This window comes from Micropterus salmoides, unplaced genomic scaffold, assembly GCF_014851395.1.
Source record: "Micropterus salmoides isolate LMB-PRFRI ecotype aquatic unplaced genomic scaffold, ASM1485139v1 Ms_hic_scaffold_4, whole genome shotgun sequence".
Lineage (NCBI taxonomy): Eukaryota > Metazoa > Chordata > Actinopteri > Centrarchiformes > Centrarchidae > Micropterus > Micropterus salmoides.
In genome coordinates, this window is record NW_024043372.1 from 15,859,035 (window position 1) to 15,881,193 (window position 22,159).

The following is a 22,159-nucleotide window of genomic DNA, read 5'->3' on the forward strand; positions in this document are numbered from 1 at the left end:
TCGTTCATAAATTCTAGGTTAAATATGAAAGATATTTCATTCTGCTGTCTCCAGCCTCAGTGGACTGAACGTCCTGAACAGCGGAAGTGCGTAACTAATACCACTCCAGTGACTGCTCCGGTACAGTGGGAGGGGACTTGCGGTTGTCTTTGAACGTGGTTCACTGATTTCAGTCAGTGCGACTGTGCCTTCCGACCTGGCTACTCCGCTCCCCGACATCACCAGCAGCATCCACTAGTTAAACCATGAAGATCTGGACATCAGAGCACATATTCAAGTAAGTAGCTGCTTTAGCTAACGTTAGCATAGATAACTTGTTTTATATTCCGGTGTTTAAATGGTCCCGGGAGGTTCACGGTTCGGACAGTTAACGTTAAGTTGGCTTCGTATTTAATCCGGTCAACAGCAAATCTTTTATCAGAATCTGCTAACTATGTTAACTTACAAGTTAACGTTACGTGTTACTAGCTAACTTAGTATGCTAGCAGTCGAAGCTAGTAACGTTACATAGCCAGACCCCCACCCCGTGTAACGCCAGTTGGTGCCTTTTTTAAATGATTACCACGTTACAAGGAAGCACGCAAAAACACCAAAGACATGTTTTAGAAAAATAAACCTAAAAACCTATCAATGGTGAACACGAGACTGTTTGCTGAAAAAAAAAAAAAAAAAAAAAAAACCTGTCAAATTGCGTCATCAGCCGGCCAGACCCCGCGCGCGACCTTTCCCCTACATTTCTCCGTGCCTGCTCCCGTCACAACGAGGGCGCGTTCACGTTTGTCCTTGGCAACCACCCACCGCTACTCTCATTTCTTCTTCTCATCACAATTTTTCAGAGCCCAAAGTGACATCTTCAGGTTGCTTTTGCCCAACTAACAGTCCAAAACCCAAAGACGCTTCATTTACGCTTCATCATAAATGACAAAGAATTTCAGCAATGCCTTACATTTAAGAAGATGAAACCAGCAATGTGTCACATTGTTGCTTAAAAAAACGATTAATCGACTAATCGCAGCTCTACTGTCAGATTAATATTGGAGTAAAAAGTAGCCTTAGGCTACACTGTTTAATACATAGTGTATTATGAAATGGAAATAGTCAAGTAAAGGACAAGTACTGTACAAGTAGTGGCCTTGTACTCAGTAGATGTACTTAGTTATATTCCACCACTGTACATAAGCAGTTTATTTAAAAACTAAGAATGTACAGTACTGGGTTTTAGTAGGTTTTTATTTTGAAAATACAAGAAGTAAGTTTTGTTTTCACTTTTGTCTTATAAATTTAAAAGTATTATTTAATCCTAAAGACATGTTTACAGAAATTGTAATGACTATACAATAGTCAGTCTGTCAGTCAGTTTGTGCATTTATATGAATTTGTGTGTCTTCCTTTCAACAGCCATCCTTGGGAGACTGTGACCAAGGCTGCTATGCAGAAGTACCCCAACCCCATGAACCCCAGTGTGGTCGGTGTGGATGTTTTGGACAGAAGTATTGACAAACAGGGACGCCTCCACAGTAAAAGACTGCTCAGCACAGAGTGGGGTCTTCCATCTGTAGTGAAATCTGTGAGTTTTAAAACCCAAACTGTGTCAGCAGTGTCTGTCTGCAGTCTCGCATAGTTGTGAAACATGTTGCTGCAGAAACCTTGTACTTTAACAGCTTAGGTCACACTAAAAATGTACACATGTGACTCTGAATGGAGAAACACATGAACTGCAAGTGTGTGCTCGTGGTCTGGATGCTTCTGTTTTGATGTAGTGTAATCAAAGCGATATGACACTTGATGAAAAAAGTATATAATAAAACACATATTCTCTTATTGTGGTGGTAAAAGGGCTTAAAATGACTGTAAAAGTCAGACAAGAAAACACAACACAATTATCCAGTTAAAACCTGAGTCAGTTATGTACTGGAGATAGGTTAATGCTTTCCAGCCAGTGAGCATGACCTTGACCCCTCAAGACTATTTCTGTCCAGGGGTAGCAGCAGCAGACCTAGTGCCAAGGCTCACGTTGTACAGGACACTGTAGGGCCATTCCTGTCGTGGCTGAGATGAACCCGTGACGGCGTGTTATGTAACTTTCCATCTCTGTCAGCTCAGGTTCAAAGTAGAGGTCACTAGAATGCAAATCAGTGACGGAGGATGCAACATTGAACTTTTACCCTGTTTCTTTGCATTTCTGAACTCCGTGATGATAAGGCTGGAAAAATTTGTATCCTACTACTTAGCCATGTTTTACCCTGTGTAAACATTGGCCAATCAGCTGCTGTTGTTTAGCACCGACCTCTGCTTAGGTCTGAGCATGGGGTTTAGTAAGTGACAATGTCCATGAATAGCTCCTTTTAATACCAAGGACTGTGACACAGACGGTCCCAGTAACTGATAGCATATTAACGTAGCCCTTAATCAGATTGTCTCAAATCACTCCTGAGCCTCAGGGGATGTGAAGAAACTTGACATATCATGAAGGTGTCTTCCTGTGATGTCAGTGTACCTCTGTAAAATAAAATAAGTCATTAGGGTTTACGTTATTTAACCTGACAATTATGACCCTATATCTTAAGACACAGAATGTGAATCGCTACTTCTTGAACGGGGTGCTTTCAGGGCCTCACGGGAGCTATAGTGGTTAGATTCAAAGAAAAACAAAATAATGACTAATTTATCTTTTGATAAATGACAGAAAACCCTGTATTACCTAACAGCTCAAGCTAGGTGAACATATGCTTGTCTAGAAGTGGGGTGGAAATTAAGATTATTATTGATTTCGATCTTTTATTTCAAATTTTTATAAATTTAATTAAAATATTTTTAGGTTAAAGTACACCTACAGTAAATCTCTTGTCCCCAGCCTGAAGGAGCTAAATGTGAATTATGCAAACTGAGATTTAAATTGAGCTCAAATGTAGTTTTAGAAAGTTTCAAGGAAAACAAATATGCAAATTAATTCAACTAAGTGCTCTGTGTGAGCATGACAAGTTCAGATTTACTGCATATAATACACCTAGAATCTCAGCTGGCACTGAAAAGACTGATTAAGTAACATTTCTTATAAAATGAAATTGTAATTTAAGGTAAATTTAAGCTGGGCATTTGTGTATTAATTGCATACAGGACATGAAGCTTTGCGTACTTAATGACTTTTTGGGTTAGACCAAACAAAGAGGGGGAGGAATGCAGTAAATAAGTAAATCAATCAATAAATAAATGCACCATTTCAAAGGTAAGAGGCTGCACAAGTAATAACATTGATTAAGTTACTGCAAGAAAACGGCTTTAGCTGTTAATTTCAGTTTGTAGTAAAGCGTGTTTCTATCTTTGTCTTCAGCTCATTGGCAACACGCGAACATACACGTATGTTCAGGAGCACTCGGTTGTGGATCCCAAAGAGAAGATTTTCAAACTTCAGTCCACAAATGTGAGTATTTAAGACACAACACCCCCTTCTTTTGGGTTGTTGAGATTTAACCATCAGTGTGTGCATTAAAGTCAGGAGCAAGAGTGAGAGCTCAGTATACTTGAATGCAAATGTATGTGTCTTTACCTTTTATCAAAATCAGCTAGGAATTTAATCTCACTTATGTAGAACCTACTGTGTCGAAATGTCTGTAATGAAGCACTGCTATCCTACCATGATGTACCATCATCTGTAATGTGATACTATCACAGGACATAACCCATGCAAGCAGAAACAGATGGTAAAAGTTTAATTCCTGCCTAGTTAAAGCTTGAGGTTACTATTGGTACATATTCTTATGAAAGCCTATAATCCGTTTACTAAACATAATCTATTTTACATGTGTCAACTGAAAACACCCATAACCCGACCAGATCCAGTTTTCATGCCTTTAATTTGCCTGAACACATAAGATTTGGGTGTTGCAGTAAAATCCTCTCTAGAATGAAGTCTTACTTGTTTCACAGGTCGACAGTGAACATTCATAAATGCTGCGTTCACATGCTCTGACTGTGGGCCGTGACACATTTCATATCTTCATATTAACTAATTCGTCTCTGGTGATATTTCCTCAACAGATCACTTTCACAAACATGGTGTCTGTCGATGAAAGGTTAACGTACACACCACACCCTGAAGATCAAGAGAAGTATGTTTTTACACAGCACAGATTTCTAAATAAAACCGATGAATCATGAATTTGTGCAGCGTTCAGGACTTTTGACCATGAATTTATTTTTTTTATTTTTTTTACCCCTTTTCAACTCTAGAACAATACTGACTCAGGAGGCTATCATCTCTGTGAAAGGAGTCAGCCTCAGCAGTTACTTGGAGGGAGTTATGGCGAACACCATCTCTGCAAACGCTGGAAAGGTAAGAAATCCCTTTAAAATCCTCCTTTCAGATGGAAGCCAAAACATTTGTGAGGCCCATTTCTAGTAGTTCCCAGTATGACACATGTGAAACTAAACATCTTTAATTATTGGATCCTACACTTAAAAAAATTCCTTATTTGTTGCATCAGGATAATAATTATCATATTCCTGCCCAATTGTCAAATGTGGCTTTTGATATATGGCCTTTTTTTCTATTACTTAACCTGGTTCCCAACCTTTTTTAATCTTGTGATCTTTTGAAATTAAGCAATGTCTACTTGTGACCCTTTTCAGATTGTATCATTTAATGTATTTTTACAGGCCCCTGAAAATGTAGTATCCAATGAGGCTTCTGTTTCTTGTTAAAAACAAAGGGTGTAACCGGAGTCACACACAAGAGACACAGAGACACAAATAAACCTAAAAGATTGTCTGAAAGTGTCTGAAAGAGCCCTCTCCTCAACATTTTTTTTGTTTGTTTTTTAATGAGATCTCTGTATTAACAGGACTCACTATTTTTTATTTATTTAAGTGAAATTAAGGCATCTAGGAGCATACTTTCAGGGAATCTTTCCTAAAAGGGATTTGTGGTGTTGAAACAGTCTGGATCCGAAAGTTGGAAACTACTGCTCATTCTTTTTCAATGGCAATAGAAAAGGATTGTGTCCTTTTCTATTCAGCATGATGTAATTCTCTTTATATTCCCACCTAATGCTTTGTTTGTTCTTGATCAGGGCCGTGAAGCCATGGAGTGGGTAATCCGGAAACTGAACACAGAAATCGAGGAGCTGGCAGCCACAGCACGCGGTACCATACGTACCCCCATGGCTGCCGCGGTCACCGAGAAATGAAACCTGCCTCTCTTTTCCAGCAGAGTCTGAGAGAAGCTGCAAGCCAGTACAACCAGCCTCCCTTTCCGATGTTCTGGTGCTCTGGAGTTTTTGTATTATTTCGAAGGAACAGCCCATCTGTCTAGTATACTTTACTATCTACATTAGATAGATTTTAACACCAAGCTGCATCATAAAGAGATTCTGTGGAGTGTTTTCAGGAGATGCTACCTGGCAGGACTGCGGTGATGAGACACTTGGGAAAGGAAAGTAGGTGAAACTCTCAGGGACAAGTTCAAACACCACTGTGTTATCTGTGTGTTTGGAAACATGCAGCATTGGCAAAGAGGACTGAACTGAAAACTCACAAGTGCCAAAGCAGACGCACTGCTTTTTGTCCAGCCTCTTTTTAGAAGCACCTTTTCCAGCTTTGTTTTCATCTGGCAAAATACCTCAGAGTGCCAGCAAGTCTCCTCTGGCACGAAAACTGTGTTTACAGCGACAGGGTTACAAGAAAAAAGAGATGTGCGGCTGTGGCTGCGAGGAATACTCCTGTTGAAATATGATGGTTAAAAAAAAACAATACCTCGTTGAGGCAGGGTTATGGGCAGTGCATGTTAAGTGTACATGGAAGTGGTTTCAGTTGTCAGAGTAAATGGCTGAGTTTGAACACAGCCGTCGACAGTGACACGTTAATTAAATGTTTCATTGTCAGGTTTATTTGTGTGAGAGAGCCAACTCCTCAGCAATGTTGTCTTGAGGGACCTCAGTAATAACAAGACACTCAGTATAATCTGTATGTTGTTGCTATGTGATAACTAATAATGTTATTAAGGTATTTATGTAAAATAAAGGGATCAAGAGACTTGCCATATTTATGTTTTTGAAGTAGAAGACGACCTCAAATCACGAGTTAGTATCACTTTGATGGAAATCAGTCTGATGTATAGAGACAAACAAAACGGTAAAGACTTTAAGTTACATACTGTACCAGACCTGAACTCGGACAGTTTTATCAATACACACAAGACTTCTCTGCCTCAGTTGTAACTTGAAACACAAACAGTCCTCTCAGTTTAAAGGCTGAGACCTTTGCATCAACTTATATTTGCACTTTCAGAATAAGATATTTTAGCAAAGTAAAGCTGCTACACATGCTGAGGGTGCTGATTAATTGTGAGTATTTTGGTATTACTGTCTGAGATTAAATGTGGTTACAATTTGCATTTAAGAAGGTCTGTCTTTATATAAAGATCAGCAGTGGCTATGCTTTTTTTTTTTTTGTTTTTTGTTTTTTTAACATGTATATTTATCTATAGCAAGAATATATATATTTAGAGAAAGTGTTGCTTTTGCAGTAGTCAGATGCGACGTGGGTTGACCATTGAGAAATATATCACATGCTTAGTCAGAAATTGTAATGTGTGCATTTTGTGCCTCGGAAAAAAAAAGAGAAATACAGAATATGGCAATTAAACAAATACGTAATCATGTTTGAATAGATTTCTGCTCAAAGTAATTCTTCACATTGGTTCTGGTTTTGAGTTGGCATTCAGTATAAGTTATACGATTATATAACATGGAGTTGATATTTATCAAGGTTCATTATTTTCAAGTAGCAACATGGCCTGTGGGAAATGTGCATATGATTCTGCCAAAATTCGAGCTTGATTGCCTTTTGGGAAGTTCAATCAAGAGATGCTCACTAAATGTATGCATTCCAAAAGTCACTGTTAGCTAAAGAGTCTGAAGGCATGTTTATGCAGTGCTCCTCTGTATTTTCAGAGTCTAGACACTGAAACACCTACAGTAGGTGTGGGCCAGTACACCTGCATTCTTCTTATGTTTGTCACTTAATAGGATGCACTTGTAAGTTTGAAATGGAAGAGCCACATGCTGCCACACTGTGGCCAAATGCTAGACTTAGTTTTGTCTTGAGATATGTCATTTAAGAAAAAATGTCAGATCTTACCTTGACAGAAGTTTCAAGTTTAGGGCCAAAGTAAATTAAATATTTTTAAGTTATTTGAGTTACTGGTTGGAGGAAAAAAAAGTGTGATGTGACTGGTTGAAAATAAAGTTATTTACATTATTATCTGCACCATTAGTTTTTCTTTATGTGTAGTATGTCTGTAGTAGTATTATATTTGTCCACTGTGACTGTGCTTTTTTAAAACTTGGTTATGTTTTGCAATATTGCCCTGTCAAAAAGGAAATGCATGTTATAGTCTGAAAAGATTGCCTATTCAGGTTAGGATGCTTATGTAGATGTCTGTTACTGCTAGCTAGGCTGTACTGAAAGCTCAAATGTCCCTGCAGGCCTGTGTCTTGAGTCTGAGTCAACCCTCTAATTTTGATTCTTAAATTCAAAGTAAATATATTAAAGGGATAATGTTTATACTAATATGTATATAATAAATATATAAAGTATGGCATCTAAACGTCTCTGACATCACAGGAGTAAAAATCCCATGTTGGGGTGTTGAAAATTAGAAAAAGTACAGCCTAATCTGGTGAAATGTCAGTAATTTTGATAAAAATAACTAAACTTTATGTGAAACCCAAGATGATGGATAATTTTTCCTGCATCTCCAGGTTTCATTACCTGAAAATGTGTGTTTCTTAACATCTCTAAGGTTACACAGCCACCGTTCAGACAATGTTAGAGGTAGAATAGTGCTCAATCATGCATAGATGTGGTGTGATATTGCTGTGGATGTGTTTGTAGACACATTTACAAAACATCTTGACATTACCATCACCATTAAACACCATTAAAAAATGATTTTTGTATTGGCACATTATCTTAATTAATATTTTGGGGTAAGGCTGCAGGACCAGAAAGAAGAAGAGGAGGGATGAGGACAGTCGAATCATGTTCTACCACAACAAAAGCCAGCGTTTCTATTAAAATTCTAGTGTGTTTATAAAAGCTTCTTTAACTTGGAGGATAAATCCTGGTCTTGACCATAGTTTGGCCAAAATCTGTACTTAAAAAAGCCGTATGGTTAATCAAACAACAATTCACCAAATCCCACCCGACAATAAAAGTGAAATTTAGTTCACATATTATCATTTCAACTAGTATGTAAAGGTCTAAACTTTAAATGAAAATGGTCATTTTTGTTGCTGGGACCTTGCATTATTAAAATTAAGTTTATTTCTCAGAAAGCCTGTACATTACACATTCTGAAATGTATAAACACCTTCCCAAATGCTTTTCATATTTTAATTTCACAGGGATGCTTTAATTGTACATTTTTTACACTGACTGTATACCATAGTGCAATGCAGGCACAACATGTCACATTATGACTAAGTGATGAAAATAAATCTACAAAATGTAGGGAAAAGTAAGTTTTTTCTACATCACAAGTTGATAATATCGAACAATGTGAGAGTAAACTAAACAAAAATTTGCATGACCTTTGCAATGTGAAAAATCACAGATATTTTGGAAAATCATCTTCATTCCAGATACCAAACAATATGTTTCCGAAAAGATGAATTGTCACTGAGGAGGCAGACTCTGAATGTAGCAGGCAGGGACATAGAGACCTAGTCCAGGACTCAGAAGATGAACAAACTTACACCAGATCTGCCCATCCAAGACTCAGGCAAAGAAAGTCTGCAAGAAGCAGTTGTCTGCCTCATACAAAGTGCTGAGGAAAAGCCCTGGGGGAATACTCACTTCTCATGAGGTGGAGTTAATCATGAACACGATTAAGTACAACATTTTAATTGACTATACAAACTGTTCCAAAAACCACAAATCCTCTCCCTCTTTATGTAAACATGCACTTTCCTGATATAGAGTAGTGAAGCCTTATAATACATAAGTGTGATATTTTCCCCAACGACAGTCTGAAAAAATGTTAGTGATTTTCTTACTGTTTGATTTCCTTGTTGTGTTTTTTCATACATGTTGTGATATTATCCCAGCAGTCTATATTAAAAGCTAAAAAACCCCACATGATCTGTCAACTTTCTCAGACCTTACTGGTCAGTTGTGAACGCTTTGTCCAGTTCACAACATATTGTCAAAGCACCAGACTGTAATTTTGAATTATTTTTTTGTTATTTTATTATTTGTTTTAATATGTATTTTTTATAAGCTCTACTGGTTCTGCATGCTGTTTCTTTTTAGCTAGTTGGGCGGACTAGTACTGTACTACTAACCCTTTCTACAGTAGTTACCAGTATTGTAATTCGAGATGTTCAATTCCTAAAATGTTTTTTCCATCATATTAATCACATCACTTTAGTAATTAGGTAGCGGATATCTTTTGGTTTAACCATGCCACTTTCCTGTTTTCAAAACTTCCTGCTTTTTCATTGAAAATCTTTCCTATTATATCATATTAACCTTTAACAGAACAGGCTTGTCTTTCATCCCTGTCGCATTAATTGCAAATTGATATAATGGTAGCCTTCATAAGGCATTCAGAGATTTCTTACACTTTCCTCTTTATCTACCCATCCTGGTCCCATTGCCATGGGAGAAAACACGTACAAAAGACTTGTGCTTCAAATTTAGAAGAAAATACATAAGGTACACACTGAACATGTACCAGATAATAAAATAAAGAAAATTTGTATTTTGATCTAAAAACATAGACTGAATTAATTAAAAACTGACAAGGCACAAAAAGTCAGTGTTTATAGATGTCAGAATAAAATGGATAATGTGTTACATACTACATAGAATAACCTTAGACATTTGATCATTGATAAGAAATGTTCTTGTTTCCTGTAGATATTATATATGAAGGTATTTAAGTTGTGATGAGTGTATTTACTCTTCTCTATAAGCTCAAATGTCTTTTAATTCTATTGTTGATATTTGTAGAATGTGTAGATTTTCGTGCTTTTTGGAAGACTCCCTCTGACGTCACGCCACAACCGGTGTCGTATTTCGCTTCAGCCAATGGTGAGCGAGCAGAGGGCATTCCCTCAGCCAATCGGATCCAGTGGTATATTTAAAGGTTTTGAACAGAGGGACGTTTGAAATTAAACAAGCTGTGTTCAGGGGAAGGGTTAACCAGACACATTTGAGGTTGAATTCGTACGACTTGCTTCGATCCTTATTTATATTTCGATAACGTCTAACCGGCTTTTAAAAGGAGTTGTAACGTTACTGTTACAGCAGGAATCCGGCCGTAACATTAAAGAGTATATTTATGTACGTTAGCTAGCCACAAACAGCTCTCGTTAGCTGGCCGACGTAGCATTAGCTGCTAGCTAGCTTGGGTAACGTTAACGTTACCTATCTGAGAGCTTGAATTCTGGATAAGCTGTCGGTCAGTGGTTGCTCTCGGTCTGTGCAATAACATATTCAGGTATGTTACAGTATCTAATAAGCTACTTAGCTATAGTGTTGGTTGGTTTGCTTTGGTTAACAAAAAGCTAACGTCAGCTCTGAACTAACTTAAGTTAACGTTCACGTATATCGCTATAAACGTTACGCACGGTACGTTAACCTTAGCCACGCGACTTTTGATTATTGTCACGTTTATTTATTGATTTCTGCTACAAAAGTACAAGGGGCATCAGTAACGTAATAAATTATACCTCGTTTGGTTGTGCAACCGATCAATAACTTGCATCTTTGTGTTAGTAACTAAGACCTTTGCCGTTAGTTCTAACCCTGTATTAACATAACAGTTCTTAATTTGTTTGAGACAAAATTAAAGAAACCATCCCTACTTTCCCTTTTCTCAAGATATGGACTCTGCTGCCAGGCTCAAGCTGACAAAGGACATGAAACTTCAAAGGCCTGAAGTGAAGGTAATGCACTATACACCCTTACCATAGAATTGATAAATGTGACATCACTGCTTTCTCACAGACTGTTGGTTCACCATTTTGGCCTTTGTTGTTGAATATTGATGTAGATGTGTTTAGCTTTCAAATGGAGTTCATTTATGGTGTACAGTCTCTGCACAGTTGGGATATAAACACACACACACACACAATATTAGATTAAGCTAGTGTATATACACAGTACATGTGTAGTATGTATGCACAGTCCGAATCTCAAACATACTGCCCAGAATGTTAAAGAGGGCATATTACGCATTGTGGCTTTTTCCATTTCCTCTTTTGTTATTGTTACAGCTTGATTGTAGTCCCGCCTGTACTTCACTAACCTATCTGCGTCACTATGTAATATAATGTGTCATAAAGCTCGCCTAGCAGCTAGTGTGGTACGCACTCAAAAACACCGGTGGGGAAGCACACTGAGCTGCAGCACAGTGAGCCTCTCCTCACCCCCACCCTCCCTACCAAACGTTAGATACCCTACAGGCAGTCAATGGATATAAAGTTGTTACTGTGATGTAGAGACCGTGCGCAGTTAAAACGTTATGTATGAAAGCTAAATTTGTTACTTAATAACTTACCACTCTGAAACTTCTTGCTCCAGTCTAGGTTGCGAAGCGACTTTGTTTTGTGTCTCTCTACCTTGCTAGTCAGAAGCCCCCCCTACTCTACTTCTGATTGGCTAGTAGTCCTTACCTAGGTACTGTGCATGTGCAACTCCCTACAAAGGTCTAGTAGAAGTGAGATGCCTCACTCGGTAGCTAAAACGGAGGGTTCAACACACAGGGTGAAAACAGTTGCTGCAGCAATGTGCAGTATGACAAAAATAAGGTTCTTTGAAAACGAAACCATGTAAACCTGTTCGGGGACAACCCCTAAATAAAATGATGAACTTGAAAATGAGCCTGATATAACTTCTTCACTAGAACAGTGTTGAGGCTAAGAAATCAAGAAAGTAAAGAAAAATAATATAACAGAATTAAGCCCAATGAGAAAAGATGGAGCCTTCATGTTTCTCTCAGATCAAAGAACAGTTTTAAAGTGTTTGCTGATTTCCTTTTGATTGCAGTCAAATGGTGACGGGCCGAAGCGGATTCCTGTGTCACAACAGTCACAGACATCTGTAGTTACACCAACTCCGCATCAGCGTGTCCTGGGTGTGTCAAATGGACCTCAGCGCATTCAGCGGCCTGTGAGCCATCAGAAACCAGTATCTCATGTTTCTGTTGCTGTGAAGTCCACACGCCTCGTGGACCAGAATGTGAACCCTGCTACTCAGAAAGGAAATCCTGCACCTCAGCCCAAACATGGTTCCCAACAAAACCAGCCAAAGACATATGTGCCCAAGGTGAACCCGGAGCCGGCCAACCCACCGTCAGAACCTGCTAAGCTGGAGAAGCCACAGAGTAAGCATATTACAAAATTTGACAAACTATTCAGTCGTGTGTTTGTAGATGCTAAAATGTATCGTTTTTTCCCCTTTTTGTTAGACAAACCTGCCAAGAATGATTCCGCAAACTCCACTGCATCAAAGTACGCCTGATAAGTGTGATTCATTATACTCCACACACACACACACACACACACACACACACACACACACACACAATCTTTAAAATTACACATTTGTTGCCATTGAATCTATGCACATTTCTGCTCACACAGCAAGCGATGGAGCCTGGAAAATTTTGACATTGGCCGCCCTTTAGGAAAGGGTAAATTTGGCAATGTCTACCTGGCTAGAGAGCGACAAAGTAAGTTCATCTTGGCCCTGAAGGTCCTATTCAAGAAGCAGCTGGAGAAGGCCGGTGTGGAGCACCAACTGAGGAGAGAAGTGGAGATCCAGTCTCACCTCAGGTAATGCGTTGTCCAAATTATGCAAGATAATGCCAAATAGACACTTAAGTTGCTGACGTCCCTATACTTATTTCTGAATTGGCAGCATGAAAAACATGCTTAATTTTGTCACACCAATTTTTTGGGCCCATAGTTTGAATGGGACAGTAAAAGAATTTCAAACAACCAAGTGGGGTTGCTGGGGGCACAAAGTTTCTGAAATGGAAATCAGTTTGCATAACCGCAACTACAGCTACATACTAGAGGATAACTTGGCAATATTAAACAGAAGCTGGGACAATAACAACCCCCTCAAGTAACCTTTTAAAAAGAGCCAAACTGAAATGAACTATTTTGGAGAATTAATTAAGGAAAATGTGTATCTTTGATGTGTTTGCCGTACAGTAGTAGACTCAAGTCTCTGAACAGTGATTGCAAGGAAGTACAGAGTTCCCCAGTTTAACGCAGCAACGGAGACTCCATAGTGACAGGCCTAGCAAAATGTTGCCTATGTCAGATCAGACAAACCAGTCTAACTGGTTACCCCCCCCCCCCCCCCCCTTTTTTTTTTTTGTGTACTGCCACCGGGAAATAATTGACCAGCATGCTTGGTAAAAACCAAATTGTTTTCTCTCTGTTAAAATCTGATTTGCTTTATTTGAAAGTTTTGCCACAGTGACGTATTAAAGTCCTTAGCATGACCTCTGATACTGCGCAAACCGTGGACCATCTATAAAGCAGCTGCTTTTGTGAATGTTCATTTAGTTCACTCTTTGCTCTTGAAATATCTGTTGGGTATTTCAACAAAATTTCTCAGAATACTTCTCTACATCGGCGTCCTGCAGGCACCCCAATATCCTGCGCCTCTACGGGTACTTCCATGACTCGTCTCGTGTGTATCTCATCCTTGAGTTTGCACCTCGGGGTGAACTGTACAGTGAGCTGCAGCGCTGTGGAAGTTTTCCTGAGGACAGAAGTGCCACAGTAAGTCTGCAAAATATGCTTTTGTGAAATGTATACTTTGCTATCAAACGAGCAGTTGACATGACAAACTTAAACATGTATAATTTTATTCAGTGAATAATAAATTCCATGTAAGGTGTATACCAATTCCACAAACATGTTGATGTTCAGGATCCTTCCTTGATTTTACTGAACATTTGATGAGAGGATGCTGAATCAAAATTGAATGCATGTTTTATTGACTGTGGTTTGTGTACTGTACTAGTACATCATGGAGCTGGCGGATGCCCTCAACTATTGTCACTCCAAGAAGGTGATCCACAGGGACATCAAACCAGAGAACCTGTTACTGGGCGCCAACGGGGAGCTGAAGATCGCAGATTTTGGCTGGTCTGTTCACACACCCTCCTCCAGGTATGTTCATGTTGTTGTTTTTTTTTTAAACTGTAAATGAAGTAGTGAATTTGTAGAGCCATTTAGTGATATTGCAATATTTGGAGAGGAATATGTTTTGGTTTCTGTGCTCAGGTCAGGAATTCTGGGTTTAAAAAAACAAAAAACAAAACGCCACTTGGAGCTTATACTACTATCCCTTTCCTTGTTCAGGAGATCCACACTATGTGGAACGCTGGACTACTTGCCTCCAGAGATGATTGAGGGGAAAACTCATGATGAAAAGGTGGACCTGTGGAGTCTGGGTGTCCTTTGCTATGAATTTCTGGTTGGAAAGCCCCCCTTTGAAACGAAAAGTCACGAGGAGACATACCGCAAGATATCAAGGGTAAGTCAGCCCAACAACTGGCATATATTGCAGCGCTGTGTGCTCGTTAAAAAAATAATAATAATAAAGTTACGGGGGGAAAAAAGTATCCTAATTAAGTGTACCTTACTGCAATGCTATCCAAAAAAATAAACGAGGAGGTCTAGATAATAATTCATATTCATAAAAAATTCATATTTATGCCTTTTTAGTCCGTGAACAAAAGTCAGCTCCGGCTGCAGCACCTGCGCTTGCTGCAGGACCGTTTCAGAACTGCCTTACATGTTTGGCTCATAATTGCTGTTTAATCTTTGTGCCGGTCTTGTGGTCATCATGCAGGTGGAGTATACTTACCCTGTACAGGCCAATATCAGTGCTGGAGCCAAAGACTTGGTTGCCTGCCTGCTGAAGCATAACCCCATGCACAGACTACCCATTCAGGGAGTCCTGTCTCATCCTTGGGTGGTTGAGTCTTCCAGCAAGAAGCCCACAACTCTGAACAACGTACCCAACCAATGAGCCTTTTGTTCCCCCTCCACCCATCATTCAAGGGCTGTATATGAGGAGCAGTGCAGAACACCGGCTGTACATAGGTGTGAAACATTAACACCAGTGTTCAGCTGTTTATCAGAATCTTCTTGCACTGCTACATTGACTACAAAACCACCTCATGTGGATGGTTTTTTTTTTGTTTGTTTGTTTTTTTGTCTGCAGGCATCTTGAACCACTTTCTTTTATTCTTTCGAGTTTCCTTGTCTTACCAGTTGCATTCTATTTCCTGTAAATATTTCACTGTTGTGTAATTATGACAATTTTATTGTGCTTTTCTAAACTTCCATTACTTGAAATAATAAATGATCCTTCATGGAGTATATTACTTATCATTCGAACTGAGCAGCATATGTCTGTCACTGAACAGTATATTGTGTAACTTCTGTGCATTTGGAGCTCTGTTAAATCTCTCTACTAGGTAAACAAGACTTTGCACTAATGTACAATGAGTTCAACTTGCGAATACTGTTTTCTCAAGCTCCTCCAGTGGCACGCGGCCAGCAGAGGGCGCCAGCATGCCACTAGTGTTGCGTGTACAAGTTTTTAGTAGGTATTAATTCCACTGATGATAAATCTGCTCACAGTGAATTTGAAAGTGAATTTATGCTAGAATGTTGAAATGTGAACAAGTTAGTATTTTATCAGGATAGTATTGTAGCTGAAAGGCTTGGATCATGTATTTTTTGGCAATTTAAAAATTAAAAACCTTATCCAGAAGGTTACAGAACAAGTGTTACTGGAAATTGTAATGTTTTATTTGGTAATACAGAGGTCTTTTATAAGTGGGAAAGGATGGGTTATCTGATTCTTTTGGCTGGGTAAAAATTGGAAACTTCCTAAACTGTGGCGTGTGGGCTACTGTAAAGCAATGTTATCCAGATAATTTTGTAACCCTAATCTGAAACGTGTCTCTCTGGCTATCATTTAGCTTATATATTCAGATAATAGAAGTTTATATTTAGAGAAATGAGACTTCATGTCTAAGGCGCATTTCGATATAAGTCTATGAAATAAATAATATTACCCTGTAGGCTATTTATGCTTGTGCCTTGGAGGCCAGTAAAAGGTAAAACGTTATTAAATAAAAAAACACCTATAACAACTATTAAATGTGAAATAATGTGAAAACGATTAGACATGGTGTAAAAACCTGCTTGGCCTACTGCTGTGAGTTTTCTGTTTATAAGCAGTCCTGTCCGCTGGGTGGCTCCCCAGGCCCGACAATGGTGAGTTAAGCTGGCTGGAGATAATAGGAAATGCGTCTTATTTCTTCAGAGCAATTTTAGAGTTCCTTCGTTTAGTTAATAATTGTCTGTAAAGATATTTCCTTGTTATTCAAGTTGATTCTGTTGTCTATAAATTGTCGGCTTCCTCTGAATAGCTGATAAATACTGACCAGTGAAGCGTGCCCACAGGAAAATGGCAGTATTACTTAAGATAGGCTTTATTTTTCATATTGAACATGGGCTATAATCAAATTATCGAAAATGTTGATCTACGTGCAATGAGATGTCTGTAGCATCTCTGCTTGCTTCTCAGCTGTTAGTCCGGTGATCACATTAAAACATATTTCAGCATGTTTTTCTCCCTGTAGTTTGCTTGCATGTGAACTGGCTCTTTTTAGCTGCTAAATAGTTGAGGTGGACTCGTATGCACCAGGTAGCTTGATGTAACAGCTGGAGATCAGCCCAGTCAGAGAATAAACGGTTTGTCCAGATGTTGTCTGCGCAGGAAATCAATATAGTGGATTAACGGGTCGACCATAAGGCCTGACGCATGCCTGCAGCAGAAAATCTGCTCTTCTTTTGAGCATGCAGGAATGCAGGGCCCGGTGGGAAACATGCTTGCTTTGATTTCTGTATAGACAAAACGAGAAAATATGAAAAACAAATAAGGGAGAATTTGTTAAAGGATTTTGAGCAGCCAGTAGGCTATGCCTGCCCCCTCCCCCTCACATTCATCAAGACACACATTTTATGATTATCTTTTTCTAAGCCACTAGGCCATTTTCAGCCTCTACACAGTTTCAATTAACCTCAATTTCGGTTAAGAAAATATATGAATGCGACTATTTTCTCAATTTTCTGTCTTTTATTATAGAGGGAAAAAAATACACGTTCTGACCGGTTTTCGTTTTACATAAAACCACACACTTTTACAATATAATTTCACTTATGTCTTTATTCTTATATTCAATATTAATTTCACGATATATGATAACGACTTTGAGATATACATTCCATCTTTTTGAAACCACAATAACACACTACACATACGGTTTTATAACATTTCCACAGGACCCATTGGATTGCACAGAATGAAAAATGTCTGTATGCACATTTTCCTCTTTGATGATCCTTTTTTTTAATTCTTTTTCGTTTGGATTCTCAGACACCGAATTTTCGAGACGGGAGTCTTTCAAATTAATTTCAGAACAGGTCATGTATTTTCAAGTGTAATGAAAAGCATTATGGTAAATTGAGTGTGCAGGATTTCAATTTTGGGGTCCCCATCTAGCTGATATGTGGACCAAGGATGTGGGGTTTGGACGTTTTACCAGGTCAGGTGAATTTCGTTTTTGCCGATTTCAAAACTCAGTCAAATAAATTTAAAATATTGGGAAAAAATATCAAAGCATTAAACACTTTAACGCAGAAGAATCGAAATTTGCAGGAATTGAATTTCCACTTCCCAGTGTCATAATGTGTCTGAAATCATACATTCAATGCATAGTTTGTATAGCTGCTGTGTAGGCCTACTTTGATATTTTGCATTTCCAGTATTTTAAACTGCTCCGGGGAAGGTCCAGTTTCCTCATTTGTAACGAACCTTTGCTGTTCTTACACATATTTCTATATTCATTCATTTGGTTTGCTGGTTATTGCCGTTGTGTTATTTTTCCGTCTTGTGTATCCACAGGCGTTTTCTGGAGTTAACATCACATTCACTCCCCATTATCATATTGCAAATTACCTATAGAAGAAAGTAGCGTTTGTTATTTTTTTTTACTTTTAAATAAACATATCCTAATCATCATTAAACCACATTATGCCGTCGTATATCGGTCCATCACAAACTCGAGCGTAACATGAAGTGAAGTCTCGTGGGGAAGCACCACAAGAGCGACGAAAAGACAAACTGCCCTTTTTGCGATTTTGTTTAAGGTCAATATTGTAAACGTTCACTCCACTGGAAAATATGTATATGTACGTTTGTTCTCATATTTATACAACATGTACTGTCCATATAGTGTGTTGTGGGTGCACTGGATTCCCTCACTGTCACCGGCTCTATTTCTGTGTGTGTGTGTGTGTGTGTGTGTGTGTGTGTGTGCGCGCGCGCATTTTTTTCTGAATCGATGCAAGACTGTATGAGTGCGTAAATGTCTGCGTGTGTTCCGTGCGCGCTTTTTACGCATGAATTAAGCAGAGGGGGGCTGCGCTCGCCGGGTTTTGTTTTTTCACTAAATGGGGATTTGCAGTTAACATCTAGTTCCAGCAATGGCTTGCATCTAATCTTCTATGTTATATTTGAAAGCCTCTATGAGCCCCTCTATTGAGTGGATAAAACCGGATACGCTGCATATACCCCCTATTACAAAGATAGCGACATCAAAGAAAACCTGGTGCCATAGCAGCTTTCTCCATAAAAGCTTGAGGTGGAAGAGACTGGGAAGCAGAAAGCACAGGCCTGCACCTGTCAGGCTGCCGGTGAGACCCATGAGGAGGGCGAAATGTGGCACATAGATCGCCATGAGCAAGGTGAACACAACGAGGATACATCGGAGAGACAGTCCCCAGGACTTTAGGCGTCCATCGCCTCCATAGCAATCTGGAAAGAACGCGCGTCCCCCGTCCTGGAAAAATGATTTCTCCAACACCTCGACGGCGGCGAAAAACGGCAGCGGATATGACAGCAAAGCTTTGGCCACTAGGAAGATGTTGACGACAGCTCGGATGGTTGGAGGCAGGTTGTCTGTGATGACCTCCTTGGTTTCGTCAGCCCAGGTCAAGTAGGCCACTAGGGCGAACAGGCCCTTGAGGATGCAGGCAGCGATGTGAGTCCAGTTCATCATGCAGTGGAACTCGCTCGGTTTGCTCATGTTCCCCTCCAGAGACGGCAGGAAGATCTGCGAGGTGTAGCTGAACACGATAATCCCAATGGAGATGGGGAACTTCTTGACATCGATGTAAAACTTGACCTTGTCCCAGGCCCAGTCCCTCGCTCTGGAGAGACAGTAAGCTATCACCAGGATGTTGATGACAAAGTGGGCCATTGTGCACAGCAAGCTGAACTTGGAGACGGCTTTCAGGTTCTTGAGGAAGGCGCAAGGGAGCAGGGCGACGGTGGCGATGATGGCCCACGACTTCTGGGAAATTGGCATATTGGGGAAGCTGTTGTACATGAGATTACCACTGACCACCACGTACAGGATGCAAGTCATCACTAGCTCTATGATTTGGGCTACATTCACGATATGGCCACCTAAAGACGGGAATCTGGGCGCGCAGCAGGCGTTGGCAATGTCCACATAGGAGTCCCTCACACGGACGAGCTGCCCGTCTTCGTCCTCCTCGTACAGGCAGGCAATGAGGATTTTCCCCGTGTAACAGCAAACCACGGCGGCGAAAATAATGAGAAACAGTCCAAGGTATCCTCCGTGCAGGATGGCGTAGGGCAAACCAAGAACGAACATCCCCTATAAACAAATAAGGAGGGGGGAAAGCATGGTGAATGTGTTAAATAGTTTAGTCTTTAAGTTAAGTATTCATCATTCTTTTTCTGAACATATTACTTTTAATTTCAATCAACCAAATCACATTAGAACGTGGGCTTTGGTAGGCCTGACTCTTCAGTGGATGTTACTCCCTGTTTTTTTCCCCCTTCATGTTGTGGGTTTTCCTCTTTGCTTTGAGCGCATCCGCCCGCCTCTGACGTCACCACGAGCTTGAGGAGACACACTCTGACGTCACGGTGACTGCCGTGACCACGGGCGTGATAAGGCATGAAAAGGATTGCATCTAGGGATCTTTAGCCTGCATGGCCTGCACACGCAGACTCCACTCTCCAGTAAATCCTCGCATTTTAAATGACGCTCCGTCCCTTCCACATCCTTTAACCACCGCCTTTTGAACGAAATTGCTGCGTGCGCACTCAACTCTTTGTGCGTAATTGGGTATTTTAATATATAATAAAAAATATATATTTTCTGCCACTTCTGACTGCACCTGCAATTGCCAAGACAATATGGGAGTATTTGTGACTTATTACTTTATAATAATATACGGAACAGGCCTGTGTGTCTACACATCTTTCCGCACATGACCTTTATGTTATAGCTGCTATTAATCCCGGTGCATTTTTAAATAGCCCCAAAATAATTCCCAAAAAGGATTTTTTAAATCCATTAGGATTTTGCTTCATACTGTCAAAGTCTGTACAATGACGGTGTGTGTTTATTTATAGATTAATTGATTCATTGCCATGCTTAATATTTGTCGAGCCGTTATCAGGGACGTGCATCGGTGACACTGGACAATCACTGTACAGACAAAGAATGTGTTGAGAGGAGGAGTAGGAGGAAGAAGCAGAGGAGGGGGGCAACTGGGCATGGTAACGCCTGAGCTGCTCTGAAATCTCTGCATTGCTTCAGTGAAAAGTATATTAGAATAAAAATGTGTTGTTATGTTTTTAAGCCAAAAGTAATTGGAGTGTTTTTGTAGCATTTTTTTAAAACTGCATTTTGACGAAGTTGCTTCAAATGGACAGAACCTGGTGATTTTTTAAAAGAACATTTTAAGTAACCTTTTTATGCGGTTGCAGGTGTGCGTTTAGCTCGAATTTCACAGCTGCTCCGGAGACAACTCAGCCAATTAGAACCGAGCACCGGAGCTGCCAGTTCATGATCCGTGAAGTGCGTCTTTACCTGGATTGCATTCGTGACGTTCCAGCCCGCCTCCCAAGCGGTGATTTTTGGTCTCACTTCAGTCAACTCGTTCGTCGGACCTCCGTCTTTTGAGGCTGAGCGCGGTGGACCGGTGCCGTCCCTCTGGTAGTGGCTGTCCCCCTCCAGCCCGTCTGCGCTGCCCTCTCCTCCCACTTCATCCGATGTCAAAATGTCCATCTGCATGCCTTGCCGGTGGTCGTAGTCCAGGTCATCGCAGGCGGCGAAGCCCACAGCCTCCTCGTTGGTGGCGGCCTGGAACCCCATCTTGGCGAACATCCCACTCACCTTCGCCTGGGATTTGTTGGAGACAGCGGTGGCTGCATTTGACAGTTTATTAGAAAGCTTGCTTCTGATTAACGTCGCCATTTTTTGTTCCTCTCCCAAATCTCAGCTGTCTGCAGCTTAAATTAGTGTTTTTCTCCTCCTCTCAGTAAAAATGTTAGGCTACTTTGGATGGCAGCTCTTGATTCTCTGCATTAGATAAAGCCACGGGGGAAAGTTGCTTCAAGACACCGACGGTTTTCAGTTGCTATCTCCACTTCGTGTTCAGTGTACGCCTGCTGCTCTTGATTATCCTCAGGTTCATGTCACCTTCAGACGTCGCTGCTCCGTTTCTGCATCTTGGCACTGCGCTCTGATGCTCGACGAGTAGCGCACCTAGTCAGTCTCTGAGGCAGTTTGGCGGTGTGCGCAAAAGCTTTACGCACGACAAAAGGCGAGCCACAGGTTTCTGTAGGGCCTATAATATCGCTTTCTTTTGGGTTATAAGGTGGCAGGCAGCGTTTCCAGGAGATGGTTGTCTGTTTTCAGGTGCCTTTACTGATGCCAATGCGGTACCGTGGAGCCCGGGGGGGAGGCAGGGAGGAGACACGTGTCCTCATCAGCCTGCCAATGCAAAGCACGTCTCCAACCCTCCCAGTGCCCCACCAGGAGAAAACGGGAGAGATTTGCTGCATTTCTAGGGGAGGCGCTTGTAGTACCCCCACCATCCCTTCCCCAACCCATAATCTATAATACCTCATACAAACATCCAATCACATTCCAGGGGCCTCAGATCGTGCATAACTTTACGCGTATAAAAGGAGGCTAGAATTTGAAGAAAACCCAAACTCTTTG

The 22,159-nt window shown here is 40.3% G+C and overlaps 3 protein-coding genes across 3 annotated transcripts; 2 read left to right on the forward strand and 1 right to left on the reverse strand.

The window, feature by feature from the left end:
• The first annotated feature begins 1 nt into the window (after nucleotide 1).
• On the forward strand, nucleotides 2-7,266 carry prelid3b (PRELI domain containing 3). Its single transcript, XM_038695893.1, has 6 exons — nucleotides 2-277; nucleotides 1,399-1,567; nucleotides 3,332-3,421; nucleotides 4,039-4,109; nucleotides 4,231-4,333; nucleotides 5,070-7,266. The coding sequence occupies exons 1-6, from the start codon at nucleotides 246-248 to the stop codon at nucleotides 5,184-5,186; spliced, it is 582 nt and encodes a 193-aa protein (XP_038551821.1). The 5' UTR covers nucleotides 2-245; the 3' UTR covers nucleotides 5,187-7,266.
• Nucleotides 7,267-10,196: 2,930 nt separating this feature from the next.
• aurka (aurora kinase A) lies at nucleotides 10,197-15,826 on the forward strand. The gene is made up of 9 exons (XM_038697544.1): nucleotides 10,197-10,504; nucleotides 10,888-10,952; nucleotides 12,055-12,391; nucleotides 12,476-12,518; nucleotides 12,651-12,842; nucleotides 13,667-13,805; nucleotides 14,050-14,198; nucleotides 14,391-14,565; nucleotides 14,884-15,826. The coding sequence occupies exons 2-9, from the start codon at nucleotides 10,890-10,892 to the stop codon at nucleotides 15,061-15,063; spliced, it is 1,278 nt and encodes a 425-aa protein (XP_038553472.1). The 5' UTR covers nucleotides 10,197-10,504; nucleotides 10,888-10,889; the 3' UTR covers nucleotides 15,064-15,826.
• Nucleotides 15,827-17,183: 1,357 nt separating this feature from the next.
• On the reverse strand, nucleotides 17,184-21,958 carry slc32a1 (solute carrier family 32 member 1). The gene is made up of 2 exons (XM_038697542.1): nucleotides 21,023-21,958; nucleotides 17,184-19,795 (listed from the first exon to the last, which is right to left on the reverse strand). Exons 1-2 carry the CDS (start codon nucleotides 21,407-21,409, stop codon nucleotides 18,608-18,610), a joined length of 1,575 nt encoding a protein of 524 aa, XP_038553470.1. The 5' UTR covers nucleotides 21,410-21,958; the 3' UTR covers nucleotides 17,184-18,607.
• Nucleotides 21,959-22,159: the final 201 nt, after the last annotated feature.

Bases quoted from the DNA above. Each gene is read 5' to 3' on its own strand.
- prelid3b (XM_038695893.1), top strand. From the start codon at position 246: ATGAAGATCTGGACATCAGAGCACATATTCAA. The intron at 4,110-4,230 runs GTATGTTTTTAC...TTTCAACTCTAG, and splicing joins CACCCTGAAGATCAAGAGAA to AACAATACTGACTCAGGAGG. The intron at 4,334-5,069 runs GTAAGAAATCCC...GTTCTTGATCAG, and splicing joins TCTCTGCAAACGCTGGAAAG to GGCCGTGAAGCCATGGAGTG.
- aurka (XM_038697544.1), top strand. From the start codon at position 10,890: ATGGACTCTGCTGCCAGGCTCAAGCTGACAAAGGACATGAAACTTCAA. The intron at 10,953-12,054 runs GTAATGCACTAT...TTTTGATTGCAG, and splicing joins TTCAAAGGCCTGAAGTGAAG to TCAAATGGTGACGGGCCGAA. The intron at 12,392-12,475 runs GTAAGCATATTA...CCTTTTTGTTAG, and splicing joins TAAGCTGGAGAAGCCACAGA to ACAAACCTGCCAAGAATGAT.
- slc32a1 (XM_038697542.1), bottom strand. From the start codon at position 21,409: ATGGCGACGTTAATCAGAAGCAAGCTTTCTAATAAACTGTCAAATGCA. The intron at 19,796-21,022 runs GTAAAGACGCAC...ATTTGTTTATAG, and splicing joins ACGTCACGAATGCAATCCAG to GGGATGTTCGTTCTTGGTTT.